This window comes from Protopterus annectens, chromosome 9.part0, assembly GCF_019279795.1.
Source record: "Protopterus annectens isolate FY-2018-M chromosome 9.part0, PAN1.0, whole genome shotgun sequence".
NCBI lineage: Eukaryota > Metazoa > Chordata > Ceratodontiformes > Protopteridae > Protopterus > Protopterus annectens.
In genome coordinates, this window is record NC_056743.1 from 1751796439 (window position 1) to 1751813634 (window position 17196).

The 17196-nt window shown below is 44.8% G+C and overlaps 1 protein-coding gene across 8 annotated transcripts in view; it reads right to left on the reverse strand.

Moving 5' to 3' along the window:
* Window positions 1-17196, reverse strand: part of DOCK6 (dedicator of cytokinesis 6) — a 2991519-nt gene that overhangs the window by 429052 nt on the left and 2545271 nt on the right. For all 8 annotated transcript variants that reach the window (XM_044084603.1, XM_044084600.1, XM_044084599.1 and 5 more), the window contains one exon: window positions 12164-12356. In XM_044084603.1, coding sequence (XP_043940538.1) covers window positions 12164-12356 — 193 coding nt within the window. The remainder of the gene's footprint in view (window positions 1-12163; window positions 12357-17196) is intronic.

Genomic DNA, 17196 nt, shown 5'->3' on the forward strand with positions numbered 1-17196 from the left:
TGGTCTCACTACCCTCTTGTAGACCTTCCCTTTCACTCTTACTGGTACCAGTCTGTCACAAATCACTCCTGACACTCTTCTCCACCCATTCCATCCTGCCTGTACTCTCTTCTTCACCTCTCTTCCACACTCACCATTACTCTGAACTGTTGATCCCAAGTACTTAAACTCATCCACCTTTACCAACTCTACTCCCTGCATCCTCACCATTCCTCTACCCTCCCTCACATTTACACACATATATTCTGTTTTAGCCCTGCTGACCTTCATTTCTCTCCTCTCTAAAGCATATCTCCACCTCTCCAGTGTCTCCTCAACCTGGTCCCTACTCTCACTACATATCACAATGTCATCTGCAAACATCATAGTCCACGGGGCCTCCTGTCTGATCTCATCTGTCAATCTGTCCATCACTACTGCAAATAAGAAAGGGCTCAGAGCTTATCCTTGATGCAAACTCACCTCCACCTTAAATGTATCTGTCACTCCCACCACAGTCCTCACCAATGTCACACTACCCCCGTACATATCCTGTACGACTCTTACATACTTCTCTGCCACTCCCGACTTCCTCATACAGTACCACAACTCCTCTCTAGGCACCCTGTCATATGCTTTCTCTAAGTCGACAAAGACACAATGGAACTCCTTCTGACCTTCTCTGTATTTCTCCAACAATACTCTCAGAGCAAATATTGCATCTGTAGTGCTCTTTCCTGGCATGAAATCATACTGCTGATCACTAATCATCACCTCCCTTCTTAACCTAGCTTCCACTACTCTTTCCCATAACTTCAAGCTGTGACTGATCAATTTTACCCCTCTGTAGTTACTGTAGCTCTGCACATCACCCTTATTCTTAAAGATAGGTACCAAAACACTTTTTCTCCACTCCTGAGGCATCCTCTGACTTTCCAAAATTTCATTAAACAATCTGGTTAAAAATTCCACTGTCACTTCACCTAAACACCTCCATGCTTCCACTGGTATGCCATCTGGGCCAACAGCCTTTCCATTCTTCATCCTCTTCATAGCTGACCTTACTTCCTCCTTGCTAATCTGTTTCACTTCCTGATTCACTATCCCCACATCATCCAACCTTCTTTCTCTCTCATTCTCTTCATTCATCAGCCTCTCAAAATACTCTTTTCATCTGCTCAACACACTCTCCTCTCTTGTGAGTATGTTTCCCTCACTATCCTTTATCATCCTTACCTGCTTCACATCTTCCCCAGCACTGTCCCTCTGTCTAGCCAATCGGTACAGGTCCTTTTCTCCCTCTTTAGTGTCTAATCTCTCATACAACTCTCCATATGCCTTATCCTTAGCCTTCGCCACCTCTCTCTTTGCCATGTGTCTCATCTCCTTATACTCATGTCTACTTTCTTCATCTCTTTGGCAATCCCACTTCTTCTTCGCCAGCCTTTTCCTCTGTATACTCTCCTGTATGTCCTCATTCCACCACCAGGTCTCCTTGTCCTCCTTCCTCTGTCCAGATGTCACACCAAGCACCTTTCTAGCAGTCTCCCTTACTAGCTCTGCTGTAGTTTCCCAGCTATTCGGTAACTCTTCACTGCCTCCCAGTGCCTGTCTTAACTCTTCCCTGAACTCCACCTCACAATCACCCGGAGAACATTATAGATATATATATATATATATATATATATATATATATATATATATATATATATATATCTGTGCATACATATATGAGTATGTTGTTTTATCAAAATTTCAAAACTTCAAAACACATATGACCAAGACCATATGATCCAAGTTTTGAAACTACAACAAAAACAGTAAACGTAAAGAAAAAGCTTCACCTTTACATTTTTGCAAGGGGACAAGCCCCCCTGCAGCCCCCACACCCCGTGCAACTTAAAAATACCAACTACGAGATCGCACTACAGTGAAGAAAATGGTAAATCTCCTGTTCCGCACTGTATGGCAATGTCAATTCAAAGTGTTCGAAGTTTCAAAATGTCAATCATATGGTCTCAGCCATATGGGTTTCGATGTTTTGAAATTTCGATAAAATAAGGTAGACCCATACATATACATATATGTATATGTATATGGATCTTTGTTGATCCATCAAAAGTACATTTTATCGAAACATACATGATCGATCTCACTTTCCCAAAAACAAAATAAATAAATTAAACAGTACTCACATTTATGTAGAGGGGGGCTGTGACCCCCACACCCCCCCCACTTTAATACTCTCATGCCGAGATCGCACTACAGTGAGGAAAAGGGAATATTCCATTATCCCCGCTGTACCGCGATCTAAGCAACAGTTTGCTTAGTTGTACAATCAACAGTTCAGTTGATGTACAACTAAATCTACATGCAAACAACTTTTTGCTTAGTCACCTTTCAGCGAAAGTGCATTTTCAATGAAACTTACTTTCGATACTAAGACCAGGACCCATATTATATATTTATATATATATATATATATATATATATATATATATATATATATATATATATATATATATATATATATATATATATATATATATAGATATATATATATATATATAATTTATTTATTTATTTACATTTGTTGACCGGGAGTGTCCGACTGGATGTAGGTCCATTTTCAGCGGAGGCCAGGGGAGAAAAGCTCCACAGTTAAAATAAACAGACAGTAGTTACATTGGATTACATAGCGATTAACAATGTAACATAGCAATTACTTACAACATATTTACAGATGAAGAACATATTACATCAGTAGACAACTAGAATCTTTATCTGTGAAGTACCCAACAGACATTAACAAATGTTACAATAAGAAGTTCCTGCTGTATAATAAGTACTAGGCTTATGAGCATCTGAGCTTGCTATAATCAAGGTAGTTAGTGGAGTGGAAAGAAAGGTAGTGGCTGGATGGGGTGGGTGATTTTAGAGTGGGAGTTGCAAGGGCATAGCTAGAATGTTTTAGGTGCGCTTTTAGTAAAGTTTTGAAGTGGATGCATGATGGTACGGAGGTAATTGTGGGTGGGAGGGAGTTCCATAATTTGGCTATGGTGCAAGAGAATAGTGCTTCACCAGCAGAGTTATTGGCTTTAGTGATCTGCAAGTGATTTTTGATGCTGGATCTTAGTGGTCTGGTGGTGCAATAGGGTTGGAGTAGATTCTGGAGGGATGGGACATTTACTAGTTTGTGGGCAAGTGAGAGTTGATACCATTGAAGGAGGTGAGGGAGTTCAAGCCACCCCAGTTCAGCAAGTGAGAGGCAGTGGTGACTACGGTAGGATGCCCCTGTGGCGAATTTGGCAATTTTGTTGTAGCAGGTTTCTAGCTTGCTTAGATTGCATTGCCTTAGGTTGGTATATATTAGAGAGGCATAAAGTAGGGTGGAGATAAGGTGGGAATTTGCTATTGAAATCTTTGCTGCTTTGGTGAGAAGTTGCTTATTTCTGTATAACGCTCCTAGTTTTTTGTGGACTTTTTTATAGTCATGGATATGTGAATGTCAAATTTTAGTTTATTGTCTATTTCCACTCCTAGCAATTTGGTATGTTCAGTTGGGTATATAGTGGTGTTGTCTTTTGCTGTGATGTTAAAGTGAGAGTTGTTTTGAGTATGTTTGGTGGGTTGGAAGATGAGTAGTTTAGTTTTGTTTGGGTTGGGTATTAATTGGGCATTGGATAACCAAGTTTCAACAGAGGAAAAGGCTTCCTGTGTGACTTTTTGCAGTTTGGGTAGGGACTGGGCTGAGCAGATAATGGTTGAATCATCTGCGTATTGTATGAGTGTGTCCATGTTTGGTGGCAGAGGTTAGATTATTGGTGAAAACAGAGAAGAGTAGGGGTCCAAGGATGGATCCTTGGGAAACCCCTATGGAGACAGGTAGTTGGGGAGATATGTCCTTCTGCCATACAACGGATTGCTGGCGGTCAGACAGGTAACTCTGAAACCAGTTGGTGACTGATTGAGAGAAGGATAGGTTAACTGAGGACAGAGATAAGTTGTTTATATATATGTGTGTATATATATATATATATATATATATATATATATATATATATATATATATATATATATGTGTGTGTGTGTGTGTTTGTGTATATGTATATATATATATATATATATATATATATATATATATATATATATATATATATATATATATATATATATACTGCTATAAAGACACAGAGGTAGAGGGAGGAGGGTTAGCAGAATCACAAAATGATGTATATGGCTGGAAGATGATGATAAAACTATTCAGGTACTGGTGCATACAAGTTGTGTGGCACAGGATTCTGAAAGAAAATAAATAGCTTGACTATATGGCAAGCTGAAGATAACAGTGGTGTTTACCCAGGCGATATATAGGAGGAGATCCATTGATATGACAGGTGAAACTACAAGTTATGTACTCACCATAACGCTTGATGTATGTGGCCCATTTCGCCTCACATTCTTACTCACGGGTTCAGAGCCGAACATCAGCTCCGACACGACCAACTTATATTTTTCTAGCACGAAGTCTCTAATTGGCTGGGCTAACCTTGTATCCCATGTTGCACCACTCCACAACTCCAGATCTAGTTTGCAGCAGCTCATAGTCACACCTCGTGCACAACCACAGTCAAAAGAGTAGGACACTAACCAGGGCAGCAAAGAAAAAATAACCAATACCGAAAGGTCCTGAAACAAATGTCGCCTCCAAATCCTCCAGGAGGGGGGAAGTCGGGAGGGAAGGTAAGAATGTGAGGTGAGATGGACCACATACATCAAGCGTTATGGTGAGTACATAACTTGCAGATGTTATGTGGTCCAATCTCGCCTACATTCTTACTCACAGGACAGCGTCCCTAGCACCTCTATCCTGGGGGGCTCAATGGAAGATGCTCCTGAGAACAGTGGAACCAAAGGAAGCCCAGCCCCTAGAAGCCACGTCTAATTTGTAATGAGTAATGAAGGTGTGGGGGGAAGCCCACGTGGCCACAGCACAAATTTCATCCAAGTACAGTCTGGAGTGATAAGCTACTGAAGCGGAAACAGCCCTGGTGGAGTGAGCCTTGATAGGGAACGGTAACTCGCTGCCTGCCGACGAGTAAGCGTAGGAGATGCAGTCAGAAATCCACCTGGAAATTGTAATCTTAGAAACAGGGAAACCTGTTCTATTTTCTGAGAAGGACACAAAGAATTGATCAGACTTACGAAATGGTTTAGTCCTGTGTAAGTAAAAGCAAAGCTGCCTGTGTACGTCCAATTGATGAAACTTAAACTCTGCCTTGTTGGAAATTTGAGGAAAGAAAACTGGGAGCTCAATGGACTGATTGAGGTTAACGGCAGAGGTTACCTTCAGAAGGAAGGACGGGTTAGGTCTCAAGGAAACCCTGTCCTTGTGAAATATTAAATACGGGGATTTGATGGACAATGCTTGAATCTCCGACACCCGTCTGGCTGATGTGATAGCTATTAAAAATGCAGTCTTCCAAGACAGAAATTTTAAATCACAGGTGGCAGATGGTTCGAAAGGAGATGATGTCAGGGCCTGTAACACAAAATTTAAATCCCATGGCATGATGGGTTCCGACACCGGAGGCCGAAGCAACAAGGTGCCCCTCAAAAAGGCTTTACATAGCTTATGCGCCATGAGAGAAGGTTCGTAAGAGGTATGAAAATTGGAGATAGTGGCCAGCTGAACCTTAATGGTGGCAGGAGCAGAACCCTGCTGAAAGAGAGTGGATAAAAAATCTAAGACAGCCGGGATGGGGGCTGTGAAAGGATCCAGTCCCTTGGCCTGAGCCCAAATTGAAAATCTTTTCCACTTGCTGGAGTAAATCTTTCTGGTAGAAGATTTATGAGAAGAAGATAAAATGTGTACTACCTCAGGTGAAAAAAGATGAAGTCTGACTAAAGATGGAAGTGGAGTAGCCAGGCTGTCAACCTGTGGGTCCTCAGGAGGGATGGGACTGTCCCGACATGCGTGTCAGTAGGTCTGGTGCTGAATCCAGAGTCCAAGGATGGTCCACTGCATTCTGATGAAGAAAGGAGAATCAGACTTGGCAAGGCCAGTGTGGGGCAATAAGAATCATCTTGCTTCCCAAGGAAATGGCTTTCTGGATCACTCTTTGCAGCAGAGGAAACAGAGGGAAAGCATAAAACAGACCGGGAGGCCAATCGTGGACTAGAGCATCCCTGGGTGACTCCCCCTGTGGGGGGATCAGAGTGAAGTAGTTGCTGCACTTGGTATTGTGGGGATTGGCAAAAAGGTCGCAGCAAGGCTGACCCCACCTGTTGAAAATCTGCTCCGCAACTCAGCGGTACAGGGACCACTCGTAAGGCATTAGAATAGCTCTGCTCAGCCTGTCTGCTATCACATTGGCCTTCCCTGGAATGTGCGTTGCCACTAGAAACCATTGGGAAGACACTGCACACTGCCACACTCGCATGGCCTCTCTGAAAAGGAGGTAAGACCTGGTTCTCCCTTGCTTGTTCAGGTACCACACAACAGACATGTTGTCTGAGTGAATTGCAATCGTTCCTAGGGGAAGAGAGCTCTGCAGTGCTTGCAACGCCAGTAACACCACTCTCATCTCTAGAACATTGATGTGCAAATGTACCTCGTGATCCTGCCAGGTGCCTTGGACCATCCTGCCCAGATAATGCCCCCCCCCACCCTATCTGGGAGGCATCCGTGGTCAACGTGGCAACTGGAGTCATAGGAATAAATGGATTCCCTTTGTTCAAGTTTGTGGGACTCCTCCACCAACAGAGGTCCTGTTTGCACTGATCGGTGAGTAGGATCAGATGGGACAGGGGAAGTTTCTGAAAGGACCATTGGGCCGAGAGAAGCCACTGCAGAAGCCTCATGTGTAACCTGGCCAGGGGCACTAACATGATGGTGGCTGCCATGGATCCCAGGAGCTGTAGGACCCATCTGGCCTGAACTTTCTTGAGGGGCAGCAACGTGCGAACCTGACCCTGTAACACCTCTATCCTTTCTTGCGGCAGGAACGCCCGCATGTGAATGGTGTCTAGCTCTGCGCCTATAAATGTGACACGCTGTGAGGGCAGCAAAGCAGACTTTCCCCAGTTCAAGGTAATCCCTAGTTGATGACAAAGGGCAATGGTCTTTTCCCTTGCCTGAATGAGAAGATGCCTGGAGGGGGCGGTGAGGAGCCAGTCATTCAGGTATGGAAACACTTGGAATCCTTGACATCTCAGGTGAGCTGTCACCACTGCCAAACACTTAGTGAACACGCTGGGGGCTGTGGTGAGGCCAAAGGGCAGGGCACAAAACTGGAAATGACTGGCTCCCAGCCAGAAGCGTAAGTGACTCCTGGATGCCCTGTCCATTTTGATATGGTAGTAAGCATCCTTGAGATCGATGAAGCACATCCATACTTCTTTTCCCAGTAATGGAAAAATAGACTGAAGGGTGACCATTCAGAACTTGGACTTCAGAATGTAGCGGTTCAGTCGGCTGAGATCCAAGATGGGTCTCATGTCCCCTGTTTTTTTCGGCACCAAAAAGAGTCTTGAGTAAGTCCCTAATCCGATCTGGTCTGACGGGGCAGGTTGGATGACTCCTTTTTCCAGCAACTTTGAAATGTCTAGTGTTACGTGATCCCTTTGACTGGGTGGAATGTCTGGGATTCTCTTGGGTGGAGGAGGGTTTGACAATAATGGGATGGAATAACCTCCGGTAACTACACGAAGCACCCATCGATCCTGAGTGATACTTGCCCAGGCTTCCGGGTACAACAAAATGCGGCCCCAAACTGGCTCCGGAATAGCACAGTCGGGCAATACATCAGGAACGATGATAGGAAGGCCCGCGAAAGGAATCACGGTCTCCCGAATTGCGAGGGCCTCTTCTGCCCCTAGGGTGGCGTCTCCCAGAATAGCCACCCCCTCCTCTGCCTCTGGAGGGGGACTCACCTTGACCGCCAGGGAAAGACTTCTGTGACTTTTTGAACAACATTTTTCCTCCCCTCTGAGCCTTGGGGTAAGGCCTAGATGGGAGGGAAAAACGGACCCCTACAGCAGACAGGGTCTTTCCCTCTTGCTCTCATCTGGTGAGGGTGTCTTTCACTTTGGTCCCAAAAAGTGAGGATCCATCAAAAGGGGCATCAGTGAAGGAAGACTTGAAGGCCTCTGCGAAATGACACAGGCGCATCCAGGCTTGCCTCCTAAGGGCTACACCTGAGCTAGTTGCCCTGCTCTGCATAAGATATGAGCTTCATGGATGAGTTGACAATCTATCCATGAGTAGACAACTGGGCGTTAATGGTCTGTGTTAACGCCTCAGGTATGTTACCCGTTAGAGTTTCTCCCAACTCTTTAAGGAGATCTCTCTGGAGCCAAGTAAAGTGACATAGATAGTTCAGAGACCGAAGTGTGAAGGTCATTGAAGAGAGGGTACGCTTCCCATACCAATCCACACTCCTGGACTCCTTGTTAGGAGGATGGACGGAGGAAGAAGACTCGGCTGCTTCCTGCTGAGTGGCCGCCGCCACCACCATGGCATCCACAGAAACCCCTTTGGACAGGAACTCTTTCCCAGCGGGAGTTGGCAGAAATTTATTAGGACGTCTCGGTACCGGTTCCACTGAGGCAGGAGTCTCCCACGCCCTTCGACAGATCAAATCCAGGAGCTCATCGAAGGGTGGAGACACCCAGGAGGTGGAGGGTTGAGCCCCAAAGGCCTTGAGGAATACAGACTCCTCCTCAGAGGGGGGTTTGGACGACCAGCTGCCTCTCTGCCTCAAAATATCCAGGATGTCGGAGAAAGAGACATCATCGGAGGACGACTTGGGGGACCCCTCTGACTCCTCGAGGTTGGTATCAGAGGTGAGGGACTCATCCTGGGAGTCTATGTGCTTCCTCCTGCACAATTTCTTCCTTGGGGGCTCCTCAGGGACAGACTCTGAGGGGCCCTCAGAAAGTTGGGGACCGCTCATGGGGGTAACCCCAGACCTTGGGGCTCCGCCGTCAACCGATGAGGGACATCAGAGGCTCTCGCCAGCGTGGTGGGGGATGGAATGACCGATCCGGGTGATGCGACTGAGGATCTAGCCAGTGCGCTCCTCATGGCCTTGAAGGCGGGTCCCCCCGAATCCGAGGATCGACCCACCTCCGAGGCCAAGATCGGAACCGAGGTTCCCTGAGCCGAAGCGCCAAGGAGACGTATCAACCTCGGGCCCAACAGAGGACACCTGGGTTCCGAAACCAGAGGACGGAGCCAACATAGTAGGAGCCGACGTCGGCACCGATAAGGCCTTAAGAGGTATCGGCGCCGGCAAAATATCACCCGGAGCCGAACACTCCGGCTCCTAAGACAAGGAGGTGCTCGGAGGAAGAAACACGGGCGCACTCATCTGGACTGGCTCCGGAGCCGACTGGGTTGGAGCCGAAAATAATTTAGGCAAAACCGGTGACTGCAGGAGCCTCTGATCCACCCTATCCACATCCAAATCAGAGAGTCTGCAGGATTTGGAGGAGAGAGAAGGTGATTGTGATCTCCTATCTGGAGATCCTTGTCTGACACTAGGAGATCGGCTCCGAATGGGCTCTAACAGGATCGGAGCCGAGGCAGATTCGAGAATCACAGCTACCTCCTGCGGCCCCGAGGACAAGGGAGCCGAGGAGGTCGAGTCCAATTTGGTAGTCTTCTCCGGTGGCTCCGAAGTAACCGATGGAGCTGTTGATCTTTTCTTGGCTTTAGAAGTCTTGGTTTTAGACTGTGAACCAGAGGAAGAGTCCAAGGACTCCTCAAAGGCTTAAGAAGGCCTTTCAGTATAAGTTTATTTTTTCTCTCTTGTAGAACCTGGGGCTAAAAGCGTGACAAAAACTACAGGACTCTTGTAAATGTATAGCCCCCAAGCAGTATACACAAACAGTATGTCCATCTGTTATGTACATCTTGTAGCTACATTTAGAACACTTCTTAAACCCAGAGGGTTTGTGTTCTTTTTGATCCTTAGACATAACGGCCAAACCACAGTATACAAGCACAGACACAGGACTGTAGGCCACAACGGATAAGGCGGGAAACTACCAGTAACAACCAAAAGACAGAATCTCTAAGTTAAACGATTCTGACCTGACAACAAGACACACACACTGTTAGCAAAGGACAAATGTTTACCTCAGACAAACCTCAAAAACGGAGGGAGGACTAGGTCCTCTAACTTAAATGGGCCTAGCCCGTAGGAATGGAGGGATACCACAAACAAACACTCACACCACAAAACAACGTTAATAATAAGCAAAATAGCTATTAAAATAGCTTTTGTGATGAAAGAGAACAACTTTTCACTAGAAAAAGAAGTTTTAAATCTACTTAGCCACAGCCAAACGAGACCACTTCCTAGCTCCACGAGCGGCAAACGAGATCTGGGGTTGTGGAGTGGTGCAACATGGGATACCAGGTTAGCCCAGCCAATTAGAGACTTCGTGCTAGAAAAATATAAGTTGGCCGAGTCCGAGCAGATGTTTGGCTCTGAACCCATGAGTAAGAATGTAGGTGAGATTGGACCACATAACATCTATAGTTGTGTTTTAACTGAATTTGCACTCTGAATGGATTTCAGAGGTAGTGGGATGTGGTTCCATATCTTAGTTTCAGTTTTTAAATATAGAGAGTTACCTGGACTATTAGATTATTTGGTTATAGTGATTTTTGCCAAGACTGTAAAATTATGTTGGGGGAGTAGTGCTGCATTAAGTTGCTAAGGGCTGGGCAATTTTTTTGGCTTACAGAAAAGTCTGTGTATTGAATTTAGTTGAGAAAGAGGTAGGTGATGTCGTAGTTCTAACCAGTTTAATTCTCTGAGGGCTAGGTAGTGGTGTGTTCTATTGTTACTATGGCTACTTTATTACAACATTGTTCAAGTTTGGACAGTTGTAAGACTTAAATGGTCAGCGAAGACTATGGCAGCATAGAGGAGAGATGGCAGTAAAAAAGAAGAGGCTATATATCATCTTGTTATGTCAGTGAGGTAAATTTTTACCTTGTATAAAATGTACCTAATTTTTGATGAGTTTTTTCAACTGTATACATTGTGATCAGATTTCAACTGGTCATCTATGATGACACCCAGTAATTTTATGTGGCTTACTTGTTCTATCATGGTGTTGTTGGCTGAGACAATAATTAACACTGTTGTTTTGTATGAGATGCGTTTTGGGGTAAAGAGCAGTAATTTCGTTTTTGGAGAGTTTAGTAGTAGTTATGAATTACATAGCCATGTTTCATGTTTACATAGCCAATTGATAAGCATTGTTGTGGAAGATGTTGGAATTCAGAAAGAGATTTGGCAGAGCAGATTAGGTTTGAGTCATCAGTGTTTTGAACTAAGGTACATTTTTTGTAGAAGTGTAAAAGTCATTGATGAATATGTTGAAAAGTATGGGGCTAGTACAGACCCTTGTAGACACCAAAAGTTATGGTCAAGAAGGTAGAAAAATATTTTTTTTTATTTCACTGCTTGTACAGTGTTTGAGAGGAAGCTGTGGCTATGGAACAACTGCAGTGAAGATTTGGTGAGCCCCAAGACTGAGAGTTTATGTTAATGTGGATGATTTTTTCATATTGTCAATGGGTGCTAACACAATATAACATTTACATCTGACATATTTCTAAACAGTTTTGAAGGGCATGGCAAGCTGTAGGGTTATCAGAAAAAAACATGGCAGTTGGTAGGTTTAAATAGATTCCATTAATATAATACAGGAAAACTGGTAATTTGGTTCTTAGTCATCTACACTAAATACATTTCCAAATGAACTTACCATTTCAGGATCTGCCTACCACATTTAAATGCGTTAGTATTGTAAGTTTTGACTGCTACTATGGTGGACATTGAATGAATGAGATATACGTATTTATGAGTATCCCATACACTTTGGCAAAGAAGAAACCACAGAAGTACTTACCACTAGGATGGAAGTATGCAGTGAGCACTGTGAATAAACCTGGGAGAATTCCTCTACAATGTAAGTACAGCTGCTCAGATGCACTTCGCACTCCAATACGTAAACAAATTTTTCTTCTGGACAGCTGAATTCTGTGAGCTTCCTGATGACTGACAGGAGAGGACTACTCTGCAATTGCAATATCCTGCCTCTTACTACTAAGTCAGCAATGCCGCACTATTTCTTTCTGGGTTTGATTTCAGTTGCTCACCTGGAAGCTGACACAGCCCACTGGGAGATGTCGGCAATCCTCCAGCATGTTCAAGTACTCTGCAACTAATGCTGCTGAATGCACAAGACATTGCGCTGCCTCAGCATGGTTTCCACGTTCAGAATGCTTCGCTGCCATATTCTGAAGCCATGTCAGTCGCAGATCTGGGGAGTTCTGGTAGCCTTTTGCTATCCTGCAACAACAAAAAAAATGAATTCCATTAATTAACCACTTCTGTAAAGGAAAACTTGTGATCACAGTAGGGAAATAGCAATTTATACTCAACTTCATCTGAACAAAATTTAAATCTAAGTTTATCTGAGCATTCCAAAACTAAATCGAACTGTGTACTGTTTCCAGTGAGCTCAACAGGTTCACAGTATGATTAACAAGAATCTACACACCCTACAAAAGTAGTGCAGCAGAGCTCGTCAAGCTGTGAGCTTCTTAAATTCAGCATACTGCCATCAAAAAGTAACGGCATACAAACATACACCCAATAAAACAAGACTGACTATGACAGCTGTTCAGACTTAGCAGTTAGCACTGACGATTAAGGCTCTGTGCTGGTTAACAACTTCTTCCTGTAGTTTGGTGGACAGGGCTGTATTCCTTCCACTTCCATTAGCCTAATGCATGACTCTCCAAGTCACTTAAACCAGGCAATGCTTCAGGGTCACCCCTGAAAAGGGAAACTTGTGTCCAGTGGGCTCACCTGGTTAACAAATAAGATAAAATAAATAAAAAACCCATTTACTTCTTATTTAATCGATGAAACAATATATCAGTTCATCATTAACCCTTACTAAGGGCAACAATATACTCAACATTCTATGTACAAAGCAGAATGAACCACAGTGTAAATATCCCTTACACTAAGCATTGGAGTGGTGATCAGTTGCAGTTTAAAGTTTCAGTATGCAAACTATTCACATTAAGCTTACCTGTAAGACCGTTAAAGTAGGATTAGAATAGGGTTGAAAGTTAAGACTTTATATGTTCATACGTTCACAGGTCATTACTAGGCTAAATGCCCTTGCAGGCCATTTTAAGCCTAGCCAGTTTCCCTTTTTGTGCTAGAATTAAATTATCCCATTTAGTTAGAGATTGGCCTTCTATGTACATATGGTCTTAAATTCATCTTCAGTATAAACTGATATATATTACCAGTAACAACAATGACTGGGATCATACCATAGATAATGTGAGGGAAACCATGCATGCATTAGGCAGCTGAATCACATGGGTAGGTAAACAAAAGGTTCTAAACCAGGCAATTCCCTCACATATCTATTTTAAGACCATATTTGCTTCACATCTGAATGTCTAACATTATAGACACTGTTTTCATGCTACTTATGCAAATTATATTAAATTGGTCAAAATAATAATAAATGCAAATGACAGCAGCATTTTACAGTCCACCCTGGACAAAATACATGATTGTTACAAGAAAATGTTGTGTGGTACCAAGAAGTTAAACACCTCTTCTTCTTCTTTCAGCTTTTCACGGTTAGGGGTCGCCACAGCGGATCACCTGTCCGCTCATGACTGGCAGTTGGGTTTTACGGTGTCGAGTTGCCAGCCCAGTGCCCAACCTTCCACAGAAGGCACACACGTGCACACACTCATGCCTAGGGCCAATTTAAAGTGTCCAATCCACATACAGCATGTCTTTGGGATGTGGGAGGAAACTGGAGCACACAGAGGAAACCCACGCGACAACAGGGAGGACATACAGACTTCACACAGAAGGCACCCCAGGCGAGAATCGAACCGGAGAACCTCTTGCTGTGAGGTGGCAATGCTAACCGCTGCACCACTGTGGCCATCCAAGTGAAACACCTCTAATTAATGTTTAAATATCATGTCAGTGGCATTCACACTGAAGCTTTTTGAACCATCAGTTGTACCTAAAGCTTCATTAGAAGACTTTGGGATACTACTACAAGTTTATACTGAAGATGAATTTCAGGTTTCCCTTACAGGACTTGTAGGTGAAGGAACTGAAAAAGAAGTTATGTACTCACCATAACATTGTCTGCAACCTGTGAGTATTGGATCCGATCTCGGATCCGAGCCGGCAGCTTCACAAGCTACAAGATCCGAGCTCCTAGCTCCTCCCCCTACCCAAAATCCCCTGCCACTAACTGTATTACCTCAGATCGATTTTGCCCAATCTACGTCATAACCTTGACAGCGGTATACTGAAGACCTAACCTCAAGACAGCAAAATTTCAGGTGACCAGAAGAAAACCCGAGAAAAGGTTAGGGGGATGGCAGGGGGGGATGGTTGCAGACAAATGAAGTACCTACTCAGATGGAACGTTATGGTGAGTACATAACTTCTTTATCTGAAGTAGTTACTTCATTTGCTCTGCAACCTGTGGGATAGAGTCCTCGGCTACCTAGACAATAAACCTGGGTGGCCTTATGGAAGGATATTCCGAAGCACCGCGGAGCCAAAAGAAGCCCTACTTCTCGATATCATATCCAGTTTATAATGAGAAATGAACGTATGAGAAGAGGACCAGGTAGCTGCTGAACATATGTCGTCCAAGGGAACCCTGGACCAGAAAGCTGCTGAGGTGGCGATGGACTGGGTAGAATGAGCGTGTATTCCCATAGGAGCTGGTTTGCCCGAAGATACATACCCCTGAGCTATAAATCGACAAATCCAATTTGCTAGGGTCACTTTAGAAATGGCCCTTCCCCTGGCTGATTTTGCAAAGGACACACACAACTGATCAGACTTGCGAAAATCCTTAGTTCGATGCAAGTAAAAACGTAGTTGCCTGTGTACGTCCAGTTTGTGCAATATGTACTCCCCCTTATTCTGAAAATTTGGAAAGAACACGGGCAAATTGATCGATTGATTGATATTAGATTCCGAAGTCACCTTAGGTAAGAAAGATGGGTTAGTCCTGAGAGACACTCTATCCCTGTGAAAAATGAGATAAAGGGGTTTCATACACAGTGCTTGGAGTTCTGAAACCCTCTTGCAGAAGTAATAGCTACCAAAAAAGCCGTTTTCCAGGACAAGAATTTTAAAGGAATCGAGGCTGCAGGCTCAAAGGGTGGACTCGTCAGGGCTTGCAAAACTAGTGTCAAATCCCATGGGGGTACCACTGTTTTCACAGGAGGCTTCAAGAGAAAGATGCCTCGCAAGAAAGTTTTGCATAACTTTGTGGATGCCAATGACCCTAGTCCATCTCCCACATGAAAATGGGAAATGGCTGCTAACTGCACCTTAACCATAGAAGCACTTGCTCCCTGCTGAAAAATCAGCGAGAGGAAGTCCAAGATTGTCGGAATAGGAACTGTAAAAGGATCCAGGCCCTTGTCTGTTGCCCAGATGGAGAAGCGTTTCCACTTGCTATTATATATTTTCCTGGTAGATGGCTTATGAGCCGCTACCAGAATGGCCTTCACTGGTGATGAGATACCAGGAGCCCTTGCCATCAGTGGAACTGGATCAACCAAGCTGCAAGCTTGAGGTTTACCAGGTTCGGGGTTTGACATCCTGCGGGATGTGAAATCAGGTCTGGAATGGGTTCCAGTATCCAAGGGGGTGTTAAACTGTGAGACCGCAGGTATGGGAACCAGATCTGGCAAGGCCAGAATGGGGCTATGAGGATAACTTTGCTCCCCAACTGAGAGGCTTTCTGTATGAACTTGGTCATAAGCGGAAGGGGAGGGTAAGCATAAAGAAGACCGGGAGGCCAAGCATGAACTAGAGTGTCTCTGGGAGTCTCCCCCTCGGGGGGGGGGAAGTATTGCGAAGTACTCGCTGCATTTTGTGTTTAATGGAGAAGAAAAAAGATCGCAGTGAGGCCAACCCCACTTGCGGAAGATCTGCTTCGCAACTGATGGATTGAGAGACCACTCGTACGGAGTGAGAATTATCCGACTCAGTTTGTCCGCTAATATGTTGGACCATCCCGGAATGTGCATTGCTACTAGAAAGCGGTTGGTGGATATCGCCCATTCCCACACTCTCATAGCTTCTCGACAAAGGGGATAAGACCTGGTTCCTCCCTGTTTGTTTATGTACCAGACTACCGACATATTGTCTGTCTGGATTGCAATAGTCCCCAGAGGTAGAAGGTCGTGGAGAGCTTGCAACGCTAGAAGCACCGCCCTCATCTCTAGGACATTGATATGCAGAGCGGTCTCTAGGGAAGTCCACATGCCTTGGACGGTTCTGCCCGAACAATGCCCCCCCACCCAAGGTGAGAAGCAACCATGGTCAACGTGGCTTGGGGCGGAGGAATCACAAAGGGTCTCCCTTGCCTCAGCTCTCGAGAGTAAAGCCACCAAAGAAGGGAGTCTCTGCAAACTCTGGTCAGTGGGATCGGAGAGCTTAATGTGTGGAGTAATAGCGACCACTGAACTTGGAGGGTCCATTGTAAAATCCACATTCACAGGTGTGCATGAAGGGATAGACCGATTGCCGCTGCCATAGACCCTAGTGCCCTCAGGACTAACTCCGCTGCAGGAGCCTGGCTCTGAAGAAAAGTAAGCACCTGAAGCGACAAGTTGCTCGGCCTGTCCGACTTCAGAAAGGCTTGAGAAGTACGGGTATCCAATCTGGCCCCTATGAACTCTAATACTTGTACGGGGCGAAGGAAGGATTTTTGAAGATTCACTGAGATGCCTAGACTCTGGGCAAGAGTCAGAGCGTAATCTCTTGCAACACAGAGTTGATGCCTGTTGGCGGCAGTAAGGAGCCAGTCGTCTAGGTACAGGAAAACCTGAATGCCCAGAAGTCTCAGGTGGGCTGCAACCACTGCCATGACCTTGGTGAACACCCTGGGGGCTGAGGTGATGCCGAATGGAAGAACCCTGAACTGATAATGACTGGCTCCCAGCCAGAAAAGTACAGTTTTGTACCTACCATAAATGTAGATGTTCGAAGATCCACATTGCTGCAGTCCTTACATATGGGTAAGTCCGCTGTCGAATACCAAAGTATTAGTCTGGCGTCGGTCAAGGCACATCAGGGGTACAAAAGCGCATGACCGGCGTCATTT